The 24,895-nt window shown below is 46.7% G+C and overlaps 1 protein-coding gene across 1 annotated transcript in view; it reads left to right on the top strand.

Moving 5' to 3' along the window:
* The window catches only part of agbl5 (AGBL carboxypeptidase 5), a 73,751-nt gene that overhangs the window by 16,096 nt on the left and 32,760 nt on the right, over positions 1-24,895 (top strand). The window contains exons 5-8 of the mRNA XM_082976186.1: positions 2,738-2,915; positions 3,369-3,547; positions 4,443-5,016; positions 14,971-15,140. Coding sequence (XP_082832312.1) covers positions 2,738-2,915; positions 3,369-3,547; positions 4,443-5,016; positions 14,971-15,140 — 1,101 coding nt within the window. The remainder of the gene's footprint in view (positions 1-2,737; positions 2,916-3,368; positions 3,548-4,442; positions 5,017-14,970; positions 15,141-24,895) is intronic.

Below are 24,895 nucleotides of genomic sequence, written 5' to 3'. Positions count from 1 at the left end.
GTGAGTGTTATGCAAGAATGGGCTTTGTTGTAACGATGTGCAAATAGTTAAAGTACAAAAGGTAAAATAAATAAACATAAATATGGGTTGTATTTACAATGGTGTTTGTTCTTCACTGGTTGACCTTTTCTTGTGGCAACAGGTCACACATCTTGCTGCTGTGATGGAACACTGTGGTATTTCACCCAGTAGATATGGGAGTTTATCATTATTGGGTTTGTTTTCTAATTCTTTGTGTATCTGTGTAATCTGAGGGAAATATGTGTCTCTAATATGGTCATACATTGGGCAGGAGGTTAGGAAGTGCAGCTCAGTTTCCACCTCGCTTTGTGGGCAGTGTTGCACATAGCCTGTCTTCTCTTGAGAGCCAGGTCTGCCTACGGTGGCCTTTCTCAATAGCAAGGCTATGCTCACTGAGTCTGTACATAGTCAAAGCTTTCCTTAAGTTTGGGTCAGTCACAGTGGTCAGGTATTCTGCCACTGTGTTCTCTCTGTTTAGGGACAAATAGCATTCTAGTTTGCTCTGTTTTTTTGTTAATTCTTTCCAATGTGTCAAGTAATTATCTTTTTGTTTTCTCATGATTTGGTTGGGTCTAATTGTGTTTCTGTCCTGGGGCTCTGTGGGGTCTGTTTGTGTTTGTGAACAGAGCCCCAGGACCAGCTTGCTTAGGGGACTCTTCTCCAGGTTCATCTCTCTGTAGGTGATGGCTTTGTTATGGAAGGACCAGCTTGCTTAGGGGACTCTTCTCCAGGTTCATCTCTCTGTAGGTGATGGCTTTGTTATGGAAGGACCAGCTTGCTTAGGGGACTCTCCTCCAGGTTCATCTCTCTGTAGGTGATGGCTTTGTTATGGAAGGACCAGCTTGCTTAGGGGACTCTACTCCAGGTTCATCTCTCTGTAGGAGATGGCTTTGTTATGGAAGGACCAGCTTGCTTAGGGGACTCTCCTCCAGGTTCATCTCTCTGTAGGTGATGGCTTTGTTATGGAAGGACCAGCTTGCTTAGGGAACTCTACTCCAGGTTCATCTCTCTGTAGGTGATGGCTTTGTTATGGAAGGACCAGCTAGCTTAGGGGACTCTTCTCCAGGTTCATCTCTCTGTAGGTGATGGCTTTGTTATGGAAGGACCAGCTTGCTTAGGGGACTCTTCTCCAGGTTCATCTCTCTGTAGGTGATGGCTTTGTTATGGAAGGTTTGGGAATCACTTCCTTTAAGATGGTTGTAGAATTTAACGGCTCTTTTCTGGATTTTGATAATTAGCTGGTATCAGCCTAATTATGTTCTGCATTATTTGATGTTTTATGTTGTACACAGAGGATATTCTTTTGGGGTGTTTGTCCCATTTTGTGAATTCTTGGTTGGTGAGCGGACCCCAGACCTCGCAACCATAAAGGGTAATGGGTTCTATAACTGATTCAGAGTATTTTTAGCCAGATCCTAATTGGGATGTCAAATGTTATGTTCCTTTTGATGGCGTAGAAGGCCCTTCTTGCCTCGTCTCTCAGCTCGTTCACAGCTTTGTGGAAGTTACCTGTGGCGCTGATGTTTAGGCCGAGGTATGTTTAGTTTGTTGTGTGCTCTAGGGCAACGGTGTCCAGATGGAATTTGTATTCGTGGTCCTGGCAACTGGACCTTTTTTGCATCATCATTATTGTAAGGGCCCAGGTCTGTCAGGGCCCCAGGTCTGTCAGGGCCCAGGTCTGTCAGGGCCCCAGGTCTGTCAGGGCCCAGGTCTGTCAGGGCCCCAGGTCTGTCAGGGCCCAGATCTGTCAGGGCCCCAGGTCTGTCAGGGCCCCAGGTCTGTCAGGGCCCTGTGCAGAAGATCTAGGTGCTGCAATTTTAACCGCACACCTGTTGTTTGTGTACATGGATTTTATAATGTCGTATGTTTTTCCCCTAACACCACTTTCCATCAATTTGTATAGCAGACCCTCAGACCCTCAGACCCTCAGACCCTCAGGCCCTCAGACCCTCAGACCCTCAGACCCTCAGGCCCTCAGACCCTCAGACCCTCAGGCCCTCAGACCCTCAGGCCCTCAGACCCTCAGACCCTCAGACCCTCAGGCCCTCAGACCCTCAGGCCCTCAGACCCTCAGGCCCTCAGACCCTCAGACCCTCAGACCCTCAGACCCTCAGACCCTCAGGCCAAATTGAGTCAAAGGCTTTTTGAAATCAACAAAGCATGAGAAGACTTTGCCTTTGTTTTGGTTTGTTTGTTTGTCAGTTAGGGTGTGCAGGGTGAATACGTGGTCTGTCGTACGGTAACTTGCTAAAAAGCTAATTTGACATTTGCTCAGTACATTGTTTCCACTGAGGAAATGTACGAGTCTGCTGTTAATGATAATGCAGAGGATTTTCCCAAGGTTGCTGTTGACTCATATCCCACCGTAGTTATGTGGGGTCAAATCTCCTGTTTTGTGGATTGGGGTGATCAGTCCTTGGTTCCATGTAAGGGATAAGGGAAGATGCCAGAGCCAAGGATGATGTTAAAGAGTTTAAGTATAGCCAATTGGAATTTGTAGTCTGTATATTCATCTCTCTCCTCTCCCTCTCTCTCCTCTCTCTCTCCCTCTCTCCTCTCTCCCCCTCCCTCTCTCGTCTCTCTCTCCCTCTCTCTCCTCTCTCTCCCTCTCTCTCCTCTCTCTTCTCTCCTCTCCCTCTCTCTCCTCTCTCCCTCTCTCTCTCCCTCTCTCCTCTCTTCTCTCTCTCTCTCCCCCTCCCTCTCTCTCTCCCTCCAGTTGTGGTGCCAGTATCTACTTCCACAGGGAGTTGTTGTGTTATTCTCTGGACGGTAACAGAGTGGATCTGCTGACGGTCACCAGCTGTCTCGGCATGCAGGAAGAGAGAGAGCATCGCCTGGACAAACTGTTTCCTGATACAGAGACCCCACGACCTCACCGCTTCGCTGGCAAACAGGTAACACACCCGCACACAGTCACACGGTCACGCACCCGCACACAGTCACGCACCCGCACACAGTCACACACCCGCACACAGTCACACACCCGCACACAGTCACGCACCCGCACACAGTCACGCACCCGCACACAGTCACGCACCCGCACACAGTCACACACCCGCACACAGTCACGCACCCGCACACGGTCACACAGTCATGCACCCGCACCCGCACACAGTCACAAAATGCACACACACCCTGACCACAGGGTGATGTTTAATCAGTAAGGTATAGTCTGTTGATGTGTGTGTGTGTGTGTGTGGTGTGGTGTGTGTGTGTGTGTGTCTCTGTGTGTGTGTGTGTGTGTGTCTGTGTGTGTGTGTGTGGTGTGTGTCTCTGTGTGTGTGTGTGTGTGTGTGTGTGTGTGTGTGTGTGTGTGTGTGTGTGTGTGTGTGTGTGTGTGTGTGTAGGTGTTCTTCCTCAGTAGTCGTGTCCACCCAGGGGAGACGCCAGCGTCGTTTGTCTTTAAGGGCTTTTTAAACTTCATCCTGCGTCATGACGACGCCAGAGCTCACACCCTCCGCAACATGTTCGTCTTCAAACTCGTCCCCATGCTGAACCCGGACGGGGTCGTCCGCGGACACTACAGGTACGCTCAACACTACAGGTGCTTTGTGGATCAATATTCAAGACTTTTTGTTAATGTCTCCTTCTCTCACTGTCTCCCTCTCTCACTGTCTCCCTCTCTCACTGTCTCACTGTCTCCCTCTCTCACTGTCTCCCTCTCTCACTGTCTCACTGTCTCACTGTCTCCCTCTCTCACTGTCTCCCTCTCTCACTGTCTCCCTGTCTCACTGTCTCCCTCTCTCACTGTCTCCTTCTCTCACTGTCTCCCTCTCTCAATGTCTCACTGTCTCCCTCTCTCACTGTCTCCCTCTCTCAATGTCTCACTGTCTCCCTCTCTCACTGTCTCCCTCTCTCAATGTCTCACTGTCTCCCTCTCTCACTGTCTCCCTCTCTCACTGTCTCCCTCTCTCAATGTCTCACTGTCTCCCTCTCTCACTGTCTCCCTCTCTCACTCTCTCAATGTCTCACTGTCTCTCTCTCTCACTGTCTCCCTCTCTCACTGTCTCCCTCTCTCACTGTTCTCCCTCTCTCACTGTCTCACTGTCTCCCTCTCTCACTGTCTCCCTCTCTCACTCTCTCAATGTCTCACTGTCTCCCTCTCTCACTGTCTCCCTCTCTCTCTCTCTCACTGTTCTCCCTCTCTCACTGTCTCCCTCTCTCACTGTCTCCCTCTCTCACTGTCTCCCTCTCTCACTGTCTCCCTCTCTCACTGTCTCCCTCTCTCACTGTCTCCCTCTCTCACTGTCTCCCTCTCTCCCTCTCTCACTGTCTCCCTCTCTCCCTCTCTCCCTCTCTCCCTCTCTCACTGTCTCCCTCTCTCCCTCTCTCCCTCTCTCACTGTCTCCCTCTCTCACTGTCTCCCTCTCTCACTGTCTCCCTCTCTCCCTGACTCACTGTCTCACTGTCTCCTTCCCCAGGACTGACTCTAGAGGGGTGAATCTGAACAGACAGTATCTGAATCCTAGTCCTGATCTCCACCCTTCCATCTACGCTGCTAAAACACTGCTTCTCTACCACCACACACACAACCGCACCACACACACACACTCCAACACGCACATCAACACACACTCTAACACACACACCTACAACCCACCTCAAGCACCTCCCCTCGGCACCAAACCCACCAATCAGAGCCCTGCCCCACCCCTCACCCCTCTGGAACTCAGCCTCAACCAACGGAACGCTGATAAAGACTCTAACCCCGCCCCCTCGGAGATCGCCATGGTTATGGAGGAGATCGCCTGGGTAACCATGGAGACCGGGAAGAGGGAGGGGCAGGGGGATGGAAGGTGCTGTGAAGACGAGAATGATTCGCAGAGCGTCTCAGAGTCCACGCCCACATCAGTACCTCTGGAGATGTCAGTCACAGCCGGGGAACCAATCCCTGTGCAGGAGGGGGGAGTGGCCTATTACGTGGACCTGCATGGCCACGCTTCCAAACGCGGCTGCTTCATGTACGGCAACAGCCTATCAGACGAAAACCAGCAGGTGAGAGAGAGCGAGGGAGGGAGACTTGGGGAGAGAGAGAGGGAGGGAGACTTGGGGAGAGAGAGAGGGAGGGAGACTTGGAGAGGGAGACTTGGAGAGGGAGACTTGGAGGGGGAGACTTGGAGGGGGAGACTTGGAGGGGGAGACTTGGAGGGGGAGACTTGGAGAGGGAGACTTGGAGAGAGAGGGAGGGAGACTTGGAGAGAGAGGGAGGGAGACTTGGAGGGGGAGACTTGGAGGGGGAGACTTGGAGGGGGAGACTTGGAGAGGGAGACTTGGAGGGGGAGACTTGGAGGGGGAGACTTGGAGGGGGAGACTTGGAGAGGGAGACTTGGAGAGGGAGACTTGGAGAGAGAGGGAGGGAGACTTGGAGAGAGAGGGAGGGAGACTTGGAGGGGGAGACTTGGAGGGGGAGACTTGGAGGGGGAGACTTGGAGAGGGAGACTTGGAGAGGGAGACTTGGAGGGGGAGACTTGGAGGGGGAGACTTGGAGGGGGAGACTTGGAGGGGGAGACTTGGAGAGGGAGACTTGGAGAGAGAGGGAGGGAGACTTGGAGAGAGAGGGAGGGAGACTTGGAGGGGGAGACTTGGAGGGGGAGACTTGGAGGGGGAGACTTGGAGAGGGAGACTTGGAGAGGGAGACTTGGAGGGGGAGACTTGGAGGGGGAGACTTGGAGGGGGAGACTTGGAGGGGGAGACTTGGAGAGGGAGACTTGGAGAGGGAGACTTGGAGAGAGAGGGAGGGAGACTTGGAGAGAGAGGGAGGGAGACTTGGAGGGGGAGACTTGGAGGGGGAGACTTGGAGGGGGAGACTTGGAGAGGGAGACTTGGAGAGGGAGACTTGGAGAGAGAGGGAGGGAGACTTGGAGAGAGAGGGAGGGAGACTTGGAGGGGGAGACTTGGAGGGGGAGACTTGGAGGGGGAGACTTGGAGGGGGAGACTTGGAGGGGGAGACTTGGAGAGGGAGACTTGGAGGGGGAGACTTGGAGGGGGAGACTTGGAGGGGGAGACTTGGAGGGGGAGACTTGGAGAGGGAGACTTGGAGAGGGAGACTTGGAGAGAGGGAGACTTGGGGAGAGGGAGACTTGGAGAGGGAGACTTGGAGAGGGAGACTTGGAGGGGGGGACTTGGAGGGGGGGACTTGGAGAGAGGGAGACTTGGAGAGAGGGAGACTTGGGGAGAGGGAGACTTGGAGAGGGAGACTTGGAGAGGGAGACTTGGGGAGAGGGAGACTTGGAGAGGGAGACTTGGAGAGGGAGACTTGGAGAGGGAGACTTGGAGAGGGAGACTTGGAGAGGGAGACTTGGAGAGGGAGACTTGGAGAGAGGGAGACTCTTTCGAGGGAGACTCTTTCGAGGGGGAGACTTGGGGAGAGGGAGACTTGGAGAGGGAGACTTGGAGAGAGGGAGACTTGGAGAGAGGGAGACTTGGAGAGAGGGAGACTTGGAGAGGGGGAGACTTGGAGGGGGAGACTTGGAGAGGGAGACTTGGAGAGGGAGACTTGGAGAGGGAGACTTGGGGAGGGAGACTTGGAGGGGGGGACTTGGAGGGGGGGACTTGGAGAGAGAGACTTGGAGGGGGAGACTTGGAGAGGGAGACTTGGAGGGGGGGACTTGGAGGGGGGGACTTGGAGGGGGGGACTTGGAGAGAGGGAGACTTGGAGAGAGGGAGACTTGGGAGAGGGAGACTTGGAGAGGGAGACTTGGAGAGGGAGACTTGGAGAGGGAGACTTGGAGAGGGAGACTTGGGGAGAGGGAGACTTGGAGAGGGAGACTTGGAGAGGGAGACTTGGAGAGGGAGACTTGGAGAGGGAGACTTGGAGAGAGGGAGACTTGGAGAGAGGGAGACTTGGGGAGAGGGAGACTTGGAGAGGGAGACTTGGAGGGGGGGACTTGGAGAGGGAGACTTGGAGAGGGAGACTTGGGGGAGACGGAGGGGGAGACTTGGAGAGAGGGGGACTTGGGGAGGAGCGGAGAGGGGCTTGGGGAGAGGGAGACTTGGGGAGAGGGAGCTTGGGGAGAGGGGCTTGGAGAGAGGGAGACTTGGAGAGAGGGACTTGGGGAGAGAGAGACTTGGAGAGAGACTTGGGAGAATGTAGGGTAGAGGGAAATTGCAGTGTCTCTACATTGGTAAAGAAAGGTTGCCACATTCGGTAGAATTTAACAGAAGAACTTCCGTAGGGTATATTATATCTTCTCCAATTGAATAAAGTTTAATCCACAGAGGAGGAGAGGGAGCTGGGGAGAGGGAGCTGGGGAGAGGGAGCTGGGGAGAGGGAGAGGGAGCTGGGGAGAGGGAGAGGGAGGGGGCTGGGGAGGGGGAGCTGGGGAGAGGGAGCTGGGGAGAGGGAGCTGGGCAGGGGGAGCTGGGGAGCTGGGGCGAGGGAGCTGGAGAGAGGGAGAGAGGGCTGGGGAGAGGGAGCTGGGGGGGGGAGCTGGAGAGAGGGAGAGAGGGCTGGGGAGAGGGAGCTGGGGGGGGGAGCTGGAGAGAGGGCTGGGGAGGGGGAGAGGGAGCTGGAGAGAGGGAGCTGGAGGGAGGGAGAGGGAGGGAGCTGGAGAGAGGGAGCTGGGGAGAGGGAGCTGGGGCGAGGGAGCTGGAGAGAGGGAGAGAGGGCTGGGGAGAGGGAGCTGGGGAGAGGGAGCTGGGGAGGGGGAGCTGGAGAGAGGGAGCTGGAGAGAGGGAGAGAGGGCTGGGGAGAGGGAGCTGGGGAGAGGGAGCTGGGGAGAGGGAGCTGGGGAGAGGGAGCTGGAGAGAGGGAGCTGGAGAGAGGGAGCTGGAGAGAGGGAGCTGGAGAGAGGGAGAGAGGGCTGGGGAGAGGGAGCTGGGGAGAGGGAGCTGGGGAGAGGGAGCTGGAGAGAGGGAGAGGGAGCTGGGGAGAGGGAGAGGGAGCTGGAGAGAGGGAGCTGGAGAGAGGGAGCTGGAGAGAGGGAGCTGGAGAGAGGGAGAGAGGGCTGGGGAGAGGGAGCTGGGGAGAGGGAGCTGGGGAGGGGGAGCTGGAGAGAGGGAGCTGGAGAGAGGGAGAGGGAGAGGGAGCTGGGGAGAGGGAGCTGGAGAGAGGGAGAGAGGGCTGGGGAGAGGGAGCTGGGGAGAGGGAGCTGGGGAGGGGGAGCTGGAGAGAGGGAGCTGGAGAGAGGGAGAGGGAGAGGGAGCTGGGGTGAGGGAGAGGGAGAGGACACATCATATATATATATATAGTCACTCTGCAGAGGGGAACACAGAACATCCTATACAGTGAGGGAAAAAAGTATTTGATCCCCTGCTGATTTTGTACATTTTCCCACTGACAAAGAAATGATCAGTCTATAATTTTAATGGTAGGTTTATTTGAACAGTGAGAGACAAAATAACCAAAAAATCCAGAAAAACGCATGTCAAAAATGTTATAAAATGATTTGCATTTTAATGAGGGAAATAAGTGTTTTCAGAATGTCAGAATGTACCTTCAGTGGTGAATTTATCAAATCTATCGCGTTGAAAAAAGTGTTTTGTTGTTAGGAGCTCTCCTCAAACAATAGCATGGCATTTTTTCGCAGTAATAGCTACTGTAAATTGGACAGTGCAGTTATATTAACAAGAATTTAAGCTTTCCGACGATATAAGACACTTCTATGTACCGACATTTGTTGTTACTCTAAAATCTGCGATCTTGATATAACCTCGTAAAACTGACCATCCTACCGATCCTTGACTTCGGCGATGTCATTTACAAAATAGCCTCCAACACTCTACTCAGCAAATTGGATGCAGTCTATCACAGTGCCATCCGTGTTCTCACCAAAGCCCCTTATACCACCCACCATTGATACTGTACGCTCTCGTTGGCTGGCCCTCGCTTCATACTCATCGCCAAACCCACTGGCTACAGGTCATCTACAAGTCTTTGCTAGGTAAAGCCCCGCCTTATCTCAGCTCACTGGTCACAATAGCAGCACCCACCCGTAGCACGCGCTCCAGCAGGTATATCTCACTGGTCATCCCCAAAGCCAACACCTCCTTCGGCCACCTTTCCTTCCAGTTCTCTGCTGCCAATGACTGGAACGAACTGCAAAAATCTCTGAAGCTGGAGACTCATATCTCCCTCACTAGCTTTAAGCACCAGCTGTCAGAGCAGCTCACAGATCACTGCACCTGCACATAGCCCATCTGTAAACAGCCCACCCAACTACCTCATCCCCATATTGTTATTTATTTTTTTGCACCCCAGTATCTCTACTTGCACATCATCTTCTGCACATCTATCACTCCAGTGTTTTAATTGCTATATTGTAATTATTTCGCCATTATGGCCTATTTATTGCCTTACCTCCCTTATCCTACCTCATTTGCACACACTGTATATAGACTTTTTCTACTGTATTATTGACTGTATGTTTGTTTATTCCATGTGTAACTCTGTGTTGTTGTTTGTGTCGCACTGCTTTGCTTTATCTTGGCCAGGTCGCAGTTGTAAACGAGAACTTGTTCTCAACTAGCCGACCTGGTTAAATAAAGGACTTGTTCTCAACTAGCCTACCTGGTTAAATAAAGGACTTGTTCTCAACTCCCCAAAAATTACGCGCAGCACGATTTACGACCGTCCCGTTGATGAACGCCGATCCTTAAGAAGTTTTAACATCCACATTGAGCAGTGAGGTTGGGCGATAGGACCCGCAGGAGAGAGAGTCTTTATTATTATTCAATATCAATGAAATGGAGCCCTGTGTTAAGGATAGAGAGAGGATTAATCAAGAGCGTGGCTAATTTATCCAGAAACTTCTTATAAAATTATATTGAGTACCCATCTGGTCCAGGACATTTACCACCTTGCATTGCACGTGCTGCTTCTGAAGTCTCTCTTCAATGGTTCCTTCAATTGAAGCTTGGAGACTGAATCAATTTTTGGAATAGTTAGATTATTTAAAAAAAAATATCGAGTTGAGGGGGCAGTAGTCTTTTCAGAAGTGTATAAAGAGGCATAGAAGTCCTTAAACTTGTTATTTATTCGCTGGGGGTGTATTGTTGCACCTGTAGGTGTTTTGATCAACAAATTTCTAAAATTCAGAAGAAGACTGGCAAAAGTTGATGAGAAAGCAATTTACTTGCCTTGTCACCATACTCATAGTGAGTGTGTCGAGATTTACCCTCGATTTGGCCTGGTGACAAGGTATTGAATTCAGCTTGTGAAGAGAGTCGATCCCTGTGCACATTCGGGGATGGTGAGGTAGCGTAAGTATTGTCTGACTGTAAAAGACGAGTTGTCAGTTGCAGGCCTTATTAAAAGGTCTCCCACAGAACAGATGCTGAAATGTCAGGGATGTTGTTAGCAGCTATAAAAACATAAAACTGAGCGGTCAGAAAGTTGACAACTTTCATCGGACCGCGTGCGAGTATTAAAACGCCAAGGTACACGAGGCTCAGTCCCACCACCAACTGATAGCTCTAAAGTCAGAAGGGGCGTGATCAGATATGACTATGGAATTGCATGAGCGTACAGAGGAAAGAAATATATTTGTCTAAGAAGAAGTAGTCAACACTCTTAAGTGTGATGGACACGGGAGAAAAATGAATATTCCCTACTGGATTGAAAATACACCTTAGAACGTGTGCTAATTTTGGAGGAACAATCCAAAGTAGGATTAAGCCAGCAATTAAAATCGCCTCCCTAGATTAATGTGTGAGGTCATATCTGGAAGTGAAGACAAAGGCATGGTAAAAATAAAAAATAAATCGTCATCCCATTTTGGCACATAGATACTGGCAAGGATCAAAGGAGTATTATAGATTCTGTCAGTGACAGTAATATATCTGCCATTGGCATCTGAAGTAACCTTGGAGGAAACAATTTGTGTATCAGAATTTGCAGCTTCCCTCGATTTATTTTGAAAAATGAAGTGATAAAGTTACCCTACCTAGCCTTTTCACAATGTAAAGTGATCTGAAACTCTCAGATGGGTCTCTTGTAAGAAAGCAATCTGTGTTGAAGATGATGAAGTACTCTACTACGTTTTGACTGGTTGGTTCAAACCTTTTACAGTTCTAACTAGACAGCGTAACTCCCAGTCGACGGCCCTATTAGCTTGTTGAGTCCTTTGGAAGAAGAGGAATTGAGTGTAGCCTTTTAAATGGAAGTGGAAGACTGAAACAAGAAATAACAAACCACTACTTCCCACCCGCTGAAGCGTCTTCCCAAACAAGTCCCGTCCCGTCCCCCCAGTATACAAGCTCCTAAATACTCTCCAGGAAACATACTGGTTCAGTAGCTAGGCTAAACTCTTACCAAGCGCAGCATTGTGACAGTTATATTATAAAAGAGGAAAAAAAGATATGAAAAGATTATTGAAAGCACAGTTTACCAATAGTGCCAAGTAGAGCGACAACAGGGTGTTAAATGAAATAACATGGGCAGCATGACAGCTTATGGCCTCGACAAAATAAAAGGAAACTGTTCCACAAGCCTACATAGAAAACAATGAAAAAATAACAAACAAAAAAAAAATATATATTAATTAATATTAATATTATATTATATAAGCAGTTGCCGTACCAGGCAGTGATGCAATCAGTCAGGATGCTCTCGATGGTGCAGCTGTAGAACCTTTTGAGGATCTGAGGACCCATGCCAAATCTTTTCAGTCTCCTGAGGGGAAAAGGTTTTGTCGTGCCCTCTTCACGACTGTCTTGGTGTGTTTGGACCATGTTAGTTTGTTGGTGATGTGGACACCAAGGAACTTGAAGCTCTCAACCTGCTCCACTGTTGTGTCGTCGGCAAATTGAATAATGGTGTTGGAGTCGTGCCTGACCGTGCAGTCATGAGTGAACAGGGAGTACAGGAGGGGGCTGAGCACGCACCCCTGAGGGACCCCCGTGTTGAGGGTCAGAGTGGTGGATGTGGTGTTGCCTACCCTCACCACCTGGGGGCAGCCCGTCAGGAAGTCCAGGATCCAGTTGCAGAGGGAGGTGTTTAGTCCCAGGGTCCTTAGCTTAGTGATGAGCTTTGAGGGTACTATGGTGTTGAACGCTGAGCTGTAATCAATGAACAGCATTCTCACATAGGTGTTCCTTTTGTCCAGGTGGGAAAGGGCAGTGTGGAGTGGCAATAGAGATTGCATCATCTGTGGATCTGCTGCATGTTTCGGAAGGAAGCACAGCAATAGCAGTCAAGCTGTCGACTAGACTGATGTTTTAAATAACGGAAATATGACTGTTTACTCAATTAGTGGCTGTGTTCGCTTGCTGACGAAAGTTCAGTAGTTGAATGTGGCCTTCTTATGTCAAGTCCTGTTTACAGAGATTATATTTAAACTAAAATGGCGGTGGAAGAAATGGCAACAGTTTTATGATAGTCTAACCAAATGTGCGATTATGTGTTTTTTTTCGCGTTATTTGTAATTTATTTTGTACATAATGTTTCTGCCACCGTATCTTACGGCAGAAAATAGCTTCTGGATTTCAGGACAGCGATCACTCACCTCGGATTAGACAAAGATATTTTCTTCAACAAGCAGGAAGCACAGGATATACTGCGAATACCCGACAAGGCCGACATTCCCGTTATTGGCAAGAGAAAGAGACTCGGGTACAGAGGACACAGAGCGGGATGCCTCGTGAGGATCCGGAGAAGGCGAGTGGGAAAGCTGCCGTTACCGTCAATATTACTCGTACAATCATTGGACAATAAATTAGACGAGGTACGATCACGAATATCCTACCAACGGGACATCAAAAACTGTAACATCTTATGTTTCACGGAATCGTGGCTGAATGACGACATGGATATTCAGCTAGCGGGATATATGCTGCACCGGCAAGATGGAACAGCACACTCCGTTAAGACGAGGGGCATAGTTACTTTAACTATATATTCATGTACATACTACCTAAAGTAACTATGCATATATGATGAACAGAAAGTAGCAGCAGCGTAAAAGAGGGGTTGGGGGTGGCGGGACAATACAAATAGTCCGGGTAACCATTTGATTACCTGTTCAGGAGTCTTATGGCTTGGGGGGTAACAAGCTGTTGAGAAGCCTTTTGGTCCTAGACTTGGCGGTCCGGTACCGCTTGCCATGCGGTAGCAGAGAGAACAGTCTATGACTGGGGTGGCTGGAGTCTTTGACAATTTTTAGGGCCTTCCTCTGACACCGCCTGGTATAGAGGTCCTGGATGGCAGGAAGCTTGGCCCCAGTGATGTACTGGGCCGTACGCACTACCCTCTGTAGTGCCTTGCGGACAGTTGCCATACCAGGCAGTGATGCAACCAGTCAGGATGCTCTCGATGGTGCAGCTGTAGAAAAGTTTGAGGATCTGAGGACCCCATGCCAAATCTTTTTAGTTTCCTGAGGGGGAATAGGCTTTGTCGTGCCCTCTTTACGACTGTCTTGGTGTGTTTTGGACCATTCTAGTTTAGCCCGACTAACCGGTGTCCCCGCGCATTGGCTAACCGGGCTATCTGCATTGTGTCCCACCACCCACCAACCCCTCTTTTACGCTGCTGCTACTCTCTGTTCATCATATATGCATAGTCACTTTAACCATATCTACATGTACATACTACCTCAATCAGCCTGACTAACCGGTGTCTGTATGTAGCCTCTCTACTGTATATAGCCTCTCTACTGTATATAGCCTCTCTACTGTATATAGCCTCTCTACTGTATATAGCCTCTCTACTGTATATAGCCTCTACTGTATATAGCCTCTCTACTGTATATAGGCTCTCTACTGTATATAGCCTCTCTACTGTATATAGCCTCTCTACTGTATATAGCCTCTCTACTGTATATAGCCTCCCTACTGTATATATCCTCTCTACTGTATATAGCCTCTCTACTGTATATAGCCTCTCTACTGTATATAGCCTCTCTACTGTATATAGCCTCTCTACTGTATATAGCCCCTCTACTGTATATAGCCCCTCTACTGTATATAGCCTCTACTGTATATAGCCTCTCTACTGTATATAGCCCCTCTACTGTATATAGCCTCTCTACTGTATATAGCCCCTCTACTGTATATAGCCCCTCTACTGTATATAGTCTCTACTGTATATATCCTCTCTACTGTATATAGCCTCTCTACTGTATATAGCCTCTCTACTGTATATAGCCTCTCTACTGTATATAACCTCTCTACTGTATATAGCCTCTCTACTGTATATAGCCTGTCTTTTTACTGTTGTTTTTTATTTCTTTACTTACCTATTGTTCACCTAATACCTATTTGTTTTACTTAAAAATGGCACAGTTGGTTAGGGCCTGTAAGGAAGCATTTCACCCGTTGTGTTCGGCGCACGTGACAAATAAACTTTGATTTGATCACTTCTTTCACTGTACAAAGAGAAAAGAGATGAAAAACCTTTCTTCGGATATTCTGTTGTTCAAGGCAACCGAAACTGTCAGGAGCAGACAGATATGTCAGGAGCAGACGGATATGTCAGGAGCAGACGGATATGTCAGGAGCAGACAGATATGTCAGGAGCAGACAGATATGTCAGGAGCAGACAGATATGCCAGGAGCAGACGGATATGTCAGGAGCAGACGGATATGTCAGGAGCAGACGGATATGTCAGGAGCAGACAGATATGTCAGGAGCAGACAGATATGCCAGGAGCAGACAGATATGTCAGGAGCAGACAGATATGGCTGCCTCTTCAGTTGGTAGCTCGTTCAGGAAAATCCAAGGCTTTGCTGCGGCCTACTTCAGCAATTCTTCCATTCAGCAATTCACTGCCATTTTATTAATGTTTTCCGAAGAGCAAAGAGATATGAAACTATGCAAACAATACTTAGTAAAGTGAAATTAATTAAAAGATAAATTAAACTGTGTTATAAATTAAGTTTGTCACAACTTGGCGGAGCTCTGGGAAACGTGTGTTTACGTCATTCGTGACCCCGGAAATCCCCTACCTGGTCTTGTTTGGTACCTTAATGCTGACGTGTGTGTGTGTGTGTGTGTGTGTGTGTGTGTGTGTGTAGGTGGAGAACATGTTGTACCCTAAGCTGATAGCTATGAACTCCGCCCACTTTGACTTCCATGGTTGTAACTTCTCGGAGAAGAACATGTACGCTCGCGACAAGAGAGACGGCCAGAGCAAAGAGGGCAGCGGACGCGTGGCCATGCACAAAGCTATAGGACTACTACACAGGTAATATCACTACGCACAAAGCTATAGGACTACTACACAGGTAATATCACTACGCACAACGCTATAGGACAACTACACAGGTAATATCACTACGCACGAAGCTATAGGACTACTACACAGGTAATATCACTACGCACAACGCTATAGGACAACTACACAGGTAATATCACTACGCACGAAGCTATAGGACTACTACACAGGTAATATCACTACGCACGAAGCTATAGGACTACTACACAGGTAATATCACTACGCACAAAGCTATAGGACTACTACACAGGTAATATCACTACGCACGAAGCTATAGGACTACTACACAGGTAATATCACTACGCACAAAGCTATAGGACTACTACACAGGTAATATCACTACGCACGAAGCTATAGGACTACTACACAGGTAATATCACTACGCAGGTAATATCACTACGCACAAAGCTATAGGACTACTACACAGGTAATATCACTACGCACAAAGCTATAGGACTACTACACAGGTAATATCACTACACACGAAGCTATAGGACTACTACACAGGTAATATCACTACGCACAAAGCTATAGGACTACTACACAGGTAATATCACTACGCACAAAGCTATAGGACTACTACGCAGGTAATATCACTACGCAGGTAATATCACTACGCACAAAGCTATAGGACTACTACACAGGTAATATCACTACGCACAAAGCTATAGGACTACTACACAGGTAATATCACTACGCACAAAGCTATAGGACTACTACACAGGTAATATCACTACGCACGAAGCTATAGGACTACTACACAGGTAATATCACTACGCACAAAGCTATAGGACTACTACACAGGTAATATCACTACGCAGGTAATATCACTACACACGAAGCTATAGGACTACTACACAGGTAATATCACTACGCACAAAGCTATAGGACTACTACACAGGTAATATCACTACGCACGAAGCTATAGGACTACTACACAGGTAATATCACTACGCACAAAGCTATAGGACTACTACACAGGTAATATCACTACGCACAAAGCTATAGGACTACTACACAGGTAATATCACTACGCACGAAGCTATAGGACTACTACACAGGTAATATCACTACGCACAAAGCTATAGGACTACTACACAGGTAATATCACTACGCACAAAGCTATAGGACTACTACACAGGTAATATCACTACGCACAAAGCTATAGGACTACTACGCAGGTAATATCACTACGCACGAAGCTATAGGACTACTACACAGGTAATATCACTACGCACAAAGCTATAGGACTACTACACAGGTAATATCACTACGCACAAAGCTATAGGACTACTGCACAGGTAATATCACTACGCACAAAGCTATAGGACTACTACACAGGTAATATCACTACGCACAAAGCTATAGGACTACTACACAGGTAATATCACTACGCACGAAGCTATAGGACTACTACACAGGTAATATCACTACGCACGAAGCTATAGGACTACTACACAGGTAATATCACTACGCACGAAAGCTATAGGACTACTACACAGGTAATATCACTACGCACGAAGCTATAGGACTACTACACAGGTAATATCACTACGCAGGCACACGCACAGCTATAGGACAACTACACAGGTAATATCACTACGCACGAAGCTATAGGACTACTACACAGGTAATATCACTACGCACAAAGCTATAGGACTCACTACACAGGTAATATCACTACGCACGAAGCTATAGGACTACTACACAGGTAATATCACTACGCACAAAGCTATAGGACTCACTACACAGGTAATATCACTACGCACAAAGCTATAGGACTACTACACAGGTAATATCACTACGCACGAAGCTATAGGACTACTACACAGGTAATATCACTACGCAGGTAATATCACTACACAGGTAATATCACTACGCACAAAGCTATAGGACTACTACACAGGTAATATCACTACACAGGAAGCCGTAGGACTACTGCACAGGTAATATCACTACGCACGAAGCCGTAGGACTACTACACAGGTAATATCACTACGCACGAAGCCGTAGGACTACTACACCCACGACAGAGAACGGTTGATTGTCAAGGGCAATGAATTCCATTATCGTGGCTTTAATGGATTTTGCCTTTGAGTTGTTTCGCTGAAATGTTCTTACTCTTTCAAATGACTGCTCAACCTACATTTGACATTTTAGTCATTTTAGCAGACGCTCTTATCCAGAGCGACTTACAGTAGTGAATGCGTACATTTCATACATTTCAAACATTTCATAAATTTGTTTTCTTCTCCGTACTGGTCCCCCGTGGGAATCGAACTCACAACCCTGGCGTTGCAAACACCATGCTCTACCAACTGAGCCACACGGGACTTGTTGACTGCTCGATCCACACAGCAGACATTGTGGACTAGGTTAGGAATGCTGTGTTTCACGTGTAGTGCAACATTTTACGGAGTGATATTACGAAATGTACCTACGTTATATTAGGTATGCACGGTAGCTTTTGACATTGGTTTTTAACATCGGCGTTAAACTAGACATCGGGCCGATATCGATGTTGGCAATATTTAGCTAATATCGGCCGATTCCGATATGTTCACCGATATATCGTGCATCCCTAGTTACAGCCTTATTCTAAAATGGATTAAATATATATTTTTTCTCTCATCAATCTAAATAAAGTACAGCATAATGACAAAGTGAAACTAGGTTTAAAAATGTTTTTCTCACATTTATTAAAAATACAAAACAGAAATACCTTATTTACATAAGTATTCAGACCCTTTGTTATGAGACTCATAAATTGAGCTCAGGTGCATCCTGTTTCCATTGATCATCCTTGAGATGTTTCTACAACTTGATTGGAGTCTACCTGTGGTAAATTCAATTCATTGGACATGATTTGGAAAGGCTCACACCTGTCTATATAAGGTCCCACAGTTGACAGTGCATGTCAGAGCAAAAACCAAGCCATGAGGTCGAAGGAATTGTCCGTAGAGCCCCGAGACAGGATTGTGTCGAGGCACAGATCTGGGGAAGGGTACCAAAAACATTCTGCAGCATTGAAGGTCCCCAAGAACACAGTGGCCTCCATCGTTATTAAATGGAAGAAGTTTGGAACCACCAAGACTCTTCCTAGAGCTGGCCGCCCGGCCAAACTGAGCAATCGGGGAGAAGGGCCTTGGTCAGGGTGGTGACCAAGAACCTGATGGTCACTCTGACAGAGCTCCAGAGTTCCACTGTGGAGATGGGGGAACCTTCCAGAAGGACAACCATCTCTGCAGCACTCCACCAATCAGGCCTTTATGGTAGAGTGGCCAGACGGAAGATTGAACCAAGATTGAACTGTTTGGCCTGAATGCCAAGCGTCACATCTGGAGGAAACCTGGCACCATCCCTACGGTGAAGCACGGTGGTGGCAGCATCATGCTGTGGGGATGTTTTTCAGCAGCAGGGACTGGGAGACTAGTCAGGATCGAGGTAAAGATGAACAGAGCAAAGTACAGAGATCCTTGATGAAAACCTGTTCCAAAGCGCTCAGGACCTCAGACTGGGGTGAAGGTTCACCTTCCAACAGGACAACGACCTTAAGCACACAGCCAAGACAACACAGGAGTGGCTTCAGGACAAGTCTATGAATGTCCTTGAGTGGCCCAGCCACAGCCCGGACTTGAACCCCATCGAACATCTCTGGAGAGACCTGAAAATAGCTGTACAGTGGCACTCCCCATCCAACCTGACAGAGCTTGAGAGGATCTGCAGAGGAGAATGGGAGAAACTCCACAAATACAGGTGTGCCAAGCTTGTAGCGCCATACCCAAGGAGACTCAAGGCTTTAATTGCTGCCAAAAGTGCTTCAAAGTAGTGAGTAAATGGTCTGAATAATTATGTAAATGTGATATTTCAGTTTTATTATGTTTATATACATTCGTAAAAATGTGTAAAAACCTGTTTTTGCTTTGTCATTATTGTGTGTAGATTGATGAGGGAATAAAACTATTCAATCCATTTGAGAATAAGGCAAAAACGTAAGAAAATTTGGAAAAGTCAAGGGGGCGGAAAACTTTGGTAGAGTGGCCAGCCGGAAGCCACTCCTCAGTAAAAGGCACATGACATCCCACTTGGAGTTTACCAAAAGGCACCGAAAGACGATGAGAAACAATGAATGAGTAGGCGTGTCCAAACTTTTGACTGGCACTGTATAATTATATGTATACTACCAAAGATTTTAGAACACCAACTCATTCAAGTTAATATATATATTTTTTTTTTACTATTTTCTATATTGTAGAATAATAGTGAAGACAAAAACTATGAAATAACACATATGGAATCATGTAGTAACCAAAAAAGTGTTAACCTCTCTAGGCTAGGCGGGACGAATTCGTCCCACCTACGTAACAGCCACGGCTATCCTGTGGCGCGATTTTCAAAACCTTAAAAATCCTATTACTTCAATTTCTCAAACATATGACTATTTTACAGCCATTTAAAGATAAGACTCTCGTTAATCTAACCACACTGTCCGATTTCAAAAAGGCTTTACAACGAAAGCAAAACATTAGATTATGTCAGCAGAGTACCAAGCCAGAAATAATCAGAGACCCATTTTTCAAGCCAGCATATAATGTCACCAAAACCCAGAAGACAGCTAAATGCAGCACTCACCTTTGATGATCTTCATCAGATGACAACCCTAGGACATTATGTTATACAATACATGCATGTTTTGTTCAATCAAGTTCATATTTATATCAAAAACCAGCTTTTTACATTAGCATGTGACGTTCAGAACTAGCATACCCCCCGCAAACTTCCGGGGAATTCGCTAACATTTTACTAAATTACTCACGATAAACGTTCACAAAAAGCATAACAATTATTTTAAGAATTATAGATACAGACCTCCTCTATGCACTCGATATGTCCGATTTTAAAATAGCTTTTTGGTGAAAGCACATTTTGCAATATTCTAAGTACATAGCCCAGGCATCACGGGCTCGCTATTTAGACACCCGGCAAGTTTAGCACTCACCATAATCATATTTACTATTATAAAAATTTCATTACCTTTTGTTGTCTTCGTCAGAATACACACCCAGGACAGCTACTTCAATAACAAATGTTGGTTTGGTCCAAAATAATCCATCGTTATATCCGAATAGCGGCGTTTTGTTCGTGCGTTCCAGACACTATCCGAAATAGTAAAGAAGTGTCGCGCGCTTGGCGCAATTCGTGACAATAAAATTCTAAGTATTCCATTACCGTACGTCGAAGCATGTCAACCGCTGTTTAAAATCAATTTTTACGACATTTTTCTCGTAGAAAAGCGATAATATTCCGACAGGGAATCTCCTTTTCGGCAAACAGAGGAAAAAATCCCAAAGGCGGGGGCGGTCGGGGTCACGCGCATAAGCTAGTGTCTCTTGATGGGCCACTTGAGAAAGGCGATAATGTGTTTCAGCCTGGGGCTGGAATGACAACATTCTGTTTTTTCCCGGGCTCTGAGAGCCTATGGAAGACGTGGGAAGTGTCACGTTAGAGCAGAGATCCTTAGTAAATGATAGAGATGGAAAAGAAGTTCAACAAATGGTCAGACAGGCCACTTCCTGTAAAGGAATCTCTCAGGTTTTGACCTGCCATTTGAGTTCTGTTATACTCACAGACACCATTCAAACAGTTTTAGAAAATTTAGGGTGTTTTCTATCCATATGTAATAAGTATATGCATATTCTAGTTACTGAGTAGGAGTGGTAACCAGATTAAATCGGGTATGTTTTTTATCCAGCCGTGTCAATGCTGCCCCCTAGCCCTAACAGGTTAACTCAGTCACCGTATCCGTGTATTCGTCAACGTTATTCTCAGAGCCTACGCGGAAAATATCCCAGTCTGCGTAATCAAAAACAATCTTGGAAGCATGGATTCCGATTGGTCAGACCAGCGTCGAATAGTCCTTAGCACAGGTACTTCCTGTTTGAGTTTCTGCCTATAGGAAGGGAGGAACAAAATGGAGTCGTGATCTGATTTGTCGAAGGGAGGGTGAGGAGGGCCTGGTAGGCATCCCGGAAGTTGGAGTAGCAGCGCGGTCAATGTGTTGATAGAACTTCGGTAGGGTTTTACTCAAATTTGCTTTGTTAAAATCCCCAGCTACAATAAATGCGGCCATAAGGTCCGGTGAAGTTCTTTGAAGGTCGTCGTCGTATCGGCTTGAGGGTGAATATACACGGCTGTGACTACAACCGAAGAGAATTCTCTTGGGAGGTAATACGGTCGGCATTTGATTGTGAGGTATTTTAGGTTGGGTGAACAAAAGGACTTGAGTTACTGTATGTTGTCACAATCACACCATGAGTGGTAAATCATGAAACATACACCCCAGCCTTTCTTCTTCCCGGAGAGATATCTATTTTTGTCAGCGTGATGAACTACTGACAACCAAGCTGGCTGTATATCCCTAGCTAGCTGTCCTGGGTGTGTATTCTGACGAAGACAACAAAAGGTAATGACATTTTTATAATAGTAAATATGATTATGGTGAGTGCTAAACTTGCCGGGTGTCTAAATAGCGAGCCCGTGATGCCTGGGCTATGTACTTAGAATATTGCAAAATGTGCTTTCACCAAAAAGCTATTTTAAAATCGGACATATCGAGTGCATAGAGGTCTGTATCTATAATTCTTAAAATAATTGTTATGCTTTTTGTGAACGTTTATCGTGAGTAATTTAGTAAAATGTTAGCGAATTCCCCGGAAGTATGCTAGTTCTGAACGTCACATGCTAATGTAAAAAGCTGTTTTTTGATATAAATATGAACTTGATTGAACAAAACATGCATGTATTGTATAACATAATGTCCTAGGGTTGTCATCTGATGAAGATCATCAAAGGTTAGTGCTGCATTTAGCTGTCTTCTGGGTTTTGGTGACATTATATGCTGGCTTGAAAAATGGGTGTCTGATTATTTCTGGCTTGGTACTCTGCTGACATAATCTAATGTTTTGCTTTCGTTGTAAAGCCTTTTTGAAATCGGACAGTGTGGTTAGATTAACGAGAGTCTTATCTTTAAATGGCTGTAAAATAGTCATATGTTTGAGAAATTGAAGTAATAGGATTTTTAAGGTTTTGAAAATCGCGCCAAAGGCTGGCAGTGGCTGTTACGTAGGTGGGACGAATTCGTCCCGCCTAGCCTAGAGAGGTTAATCAGGAAGTGTATAGGAGATGTTGTTCCCACTGTGACTATTAAAACCTTCCCTAACCAGAAACAGTGGATAGATGGCGGCATTCGTACAAAACTTGAATGCGCGAACCACCGCATTTTTAACCATGGCAAGGTGACTGGGAATATGGCCGAATACCAACAGTGTAGTTCTTCCCTCCATAAGCCAATCAAACAGGGCAAAACGTCAGTACAGAGACAAAGTGGAGTCGAAATTCAACGGCTCAGACATGAGATCTATGTGGCAGGGTCTACAGATAATCACGGACTACAAAGGGTAAACCAGCCACATCACGGACACCGATGTCTTGCTTCCGGACAAGCTAAACACCTTCATCGCCCCCTTTTGAGGACAATACATTGCCACCGATGTGGCCCACTACCAAGGACAGTGGGCTCTCCTTCTCCGTGCCGACGTCAGTAAGACATTTAAGCGTGTTAACCCTCGCAAGGCTGCCGACCCATACGGCATCCCTAGCCGCGTCCTCAGAGCAGCTGGCTGGTGTGTTCACGGACATATTCAATCTCTCGCTATCCCAGTCTGCTGTCCCCACATGCTTCAAGATGTCCACCATTGTTCCTGTACCCAAGAAAGCAAAGTTAACGCCTGTGCGGACGGACATCCAGCGAAAAATCATGTCGCCATTAGCATAACAAAATGTAATAATAAAAAAATTAAATAATAATAATCAAATTATATCGTTTTATAGATACACCTCTCCTGAATCGAACCACGTTGTCCGATTTCAAAAAGGCTTTACAGCAAAAGCAAAACATTAGATTATGTTAGAGGAGTATATCGTAAAAGTAGCCACATAGCCATTTTCCGACCAACCACATGCATCACAAATAACCAAAAAACAGCTAAATGCAGCACTAACCTTTGACAATCTTCATCAGATGACACACCTAGGACATCATGTTACACAATACATGCATTCTTTTGTTCGATAAAGTTCATATTTATATATAAAAACAGCATTTTACATGCGTGCGTAACGTTGACTAACTATTTTCCCTCAAATGTATCCGATGAAACAGAGCTACAATTTACTGAATTACTATTTGAAAACATTTTTAAAATGTAATATTGTCATTCTAAGATTTATAGATGAATATCTCTTGAAAGCACCTGTAATGCCAGATTTAAAAATAACTTTACTGGGTAATCACACTTTGCGATAAAAGGGGATGCGATACTCAGAACAATAGGCTAGCAATCAGCAATAGGCTAGCCATCTTGGAACAATCGCATATCACATCTAGTCTTGTATACTATTGTCAATAATCCCTTACCTTTGGTTGTCTTCATCAGAAAGCACTTCCAGGAATCCCAGGTCCACAACAAATGTATTTTCGTTCGAAAAAATGCTACTTGCCAAGAGCTTGTTCTTGTTAGCGCGTCTGAAGGCTGATCCAAATGCTTCGTCGGCAACGGGACAGCCATTTCGAGAAAATGCATTTTTTCCCCATTTAGGTTCGTTCAAACATGTCAAACGTTGTATAAGATAAATCTTCAGGGCGTTTTTCAACAAGAGAGCCAATAAGATTCGAGGGGGACGATTGCATTGTGTTTCAAAACGTTTCGAAAGGGGAGGGTAACCAGGGGCGCCGGCGTCATAATGGTGATGGCCCTCTCCGTGTGACCACGTTCCACAGCGTCTCATTCATTCAATTTTAACAGTAGAAGGCTCAAATCAATTTGTGAAGACTGGGGACATCTAGTGGAAGCAATAGGAAGTGCTCAATGAACCATAGCTCACGGTGTGAATAATAGGCAATGACGTGAAGTTGAGTTCGCAATTCAGAATTCCACTTCCTGTTTCCATCTGTCTCGGGGTTTTGACTGCCATATGAGTTCTGTTATACTCACAGACACCATTCAAACAGTTTTAGAAACTTTAGGGTGTTTTCTATCCACAAGTATTAATTATATGCATATCCTAGCTTCTGAGTTTGAGTAGGAGGCCGTTTAAAATGGGCACGAATTCTTTTCAAAAATCACTTTAGCGCCCCCTATCCTAGGGGAACGCCAAGAGGTTAACTGAACTAAATGACTATTTCCCCGTAGCACTCATTTCTGTCATCATGAAGTGCTTTGAGAGGCTAGTTAAGGATCATATCACCTCCACCTTACCTGCCACCTTAGACACACTTCAATTTGCTTACCGCCCCAACAGGTCCACAGACAATGCAATCGCCATCGCACTGCACACTGCCCTGTCCCGTCTGGTCAAGAGGAATACATTTACATTTACGTCATTTAGCAGACGCTCTTATCCAGAGCGACTTACAAATTGGTGCGTTCACCTTATGATATCCCTATGTAAGAATGCTGTTCATCGACTACAGCTCAGCATTCAACACCATAGTACCCTCCAAGCTCATCATTAAGCTCAAGGCCCTGAGTCTGAACCCAGCCCTGTGCAAATGTGTCCTGGACAGGTGGTGAAGGTAGGAAACAACACCTCCACTTCGCTGATCCTCAACACAGGGGCCCCACAAGGGTGCGTTCTCAGCCCTCTCCTGTACTCCCTGGTCACCC

Source organism: Salmo salar, chromosome 06, assembly GCF_965601325.2.
Source record: "Salmo salar chromosome 06, fSalSal1, whole genome shotgun sequence".
NCBI classification, from domain to species: Eukaryota; Metazoa; Chordata; class Actinopteri; order Salmoniformes; family Salmonidae; genus Salmo; species Salmo salar.
The sequence above is the reverse complement of the archived record's forward strand: the minus strand, read 5'-3'. Positions and strand labels throughout refer to the sequence as shown.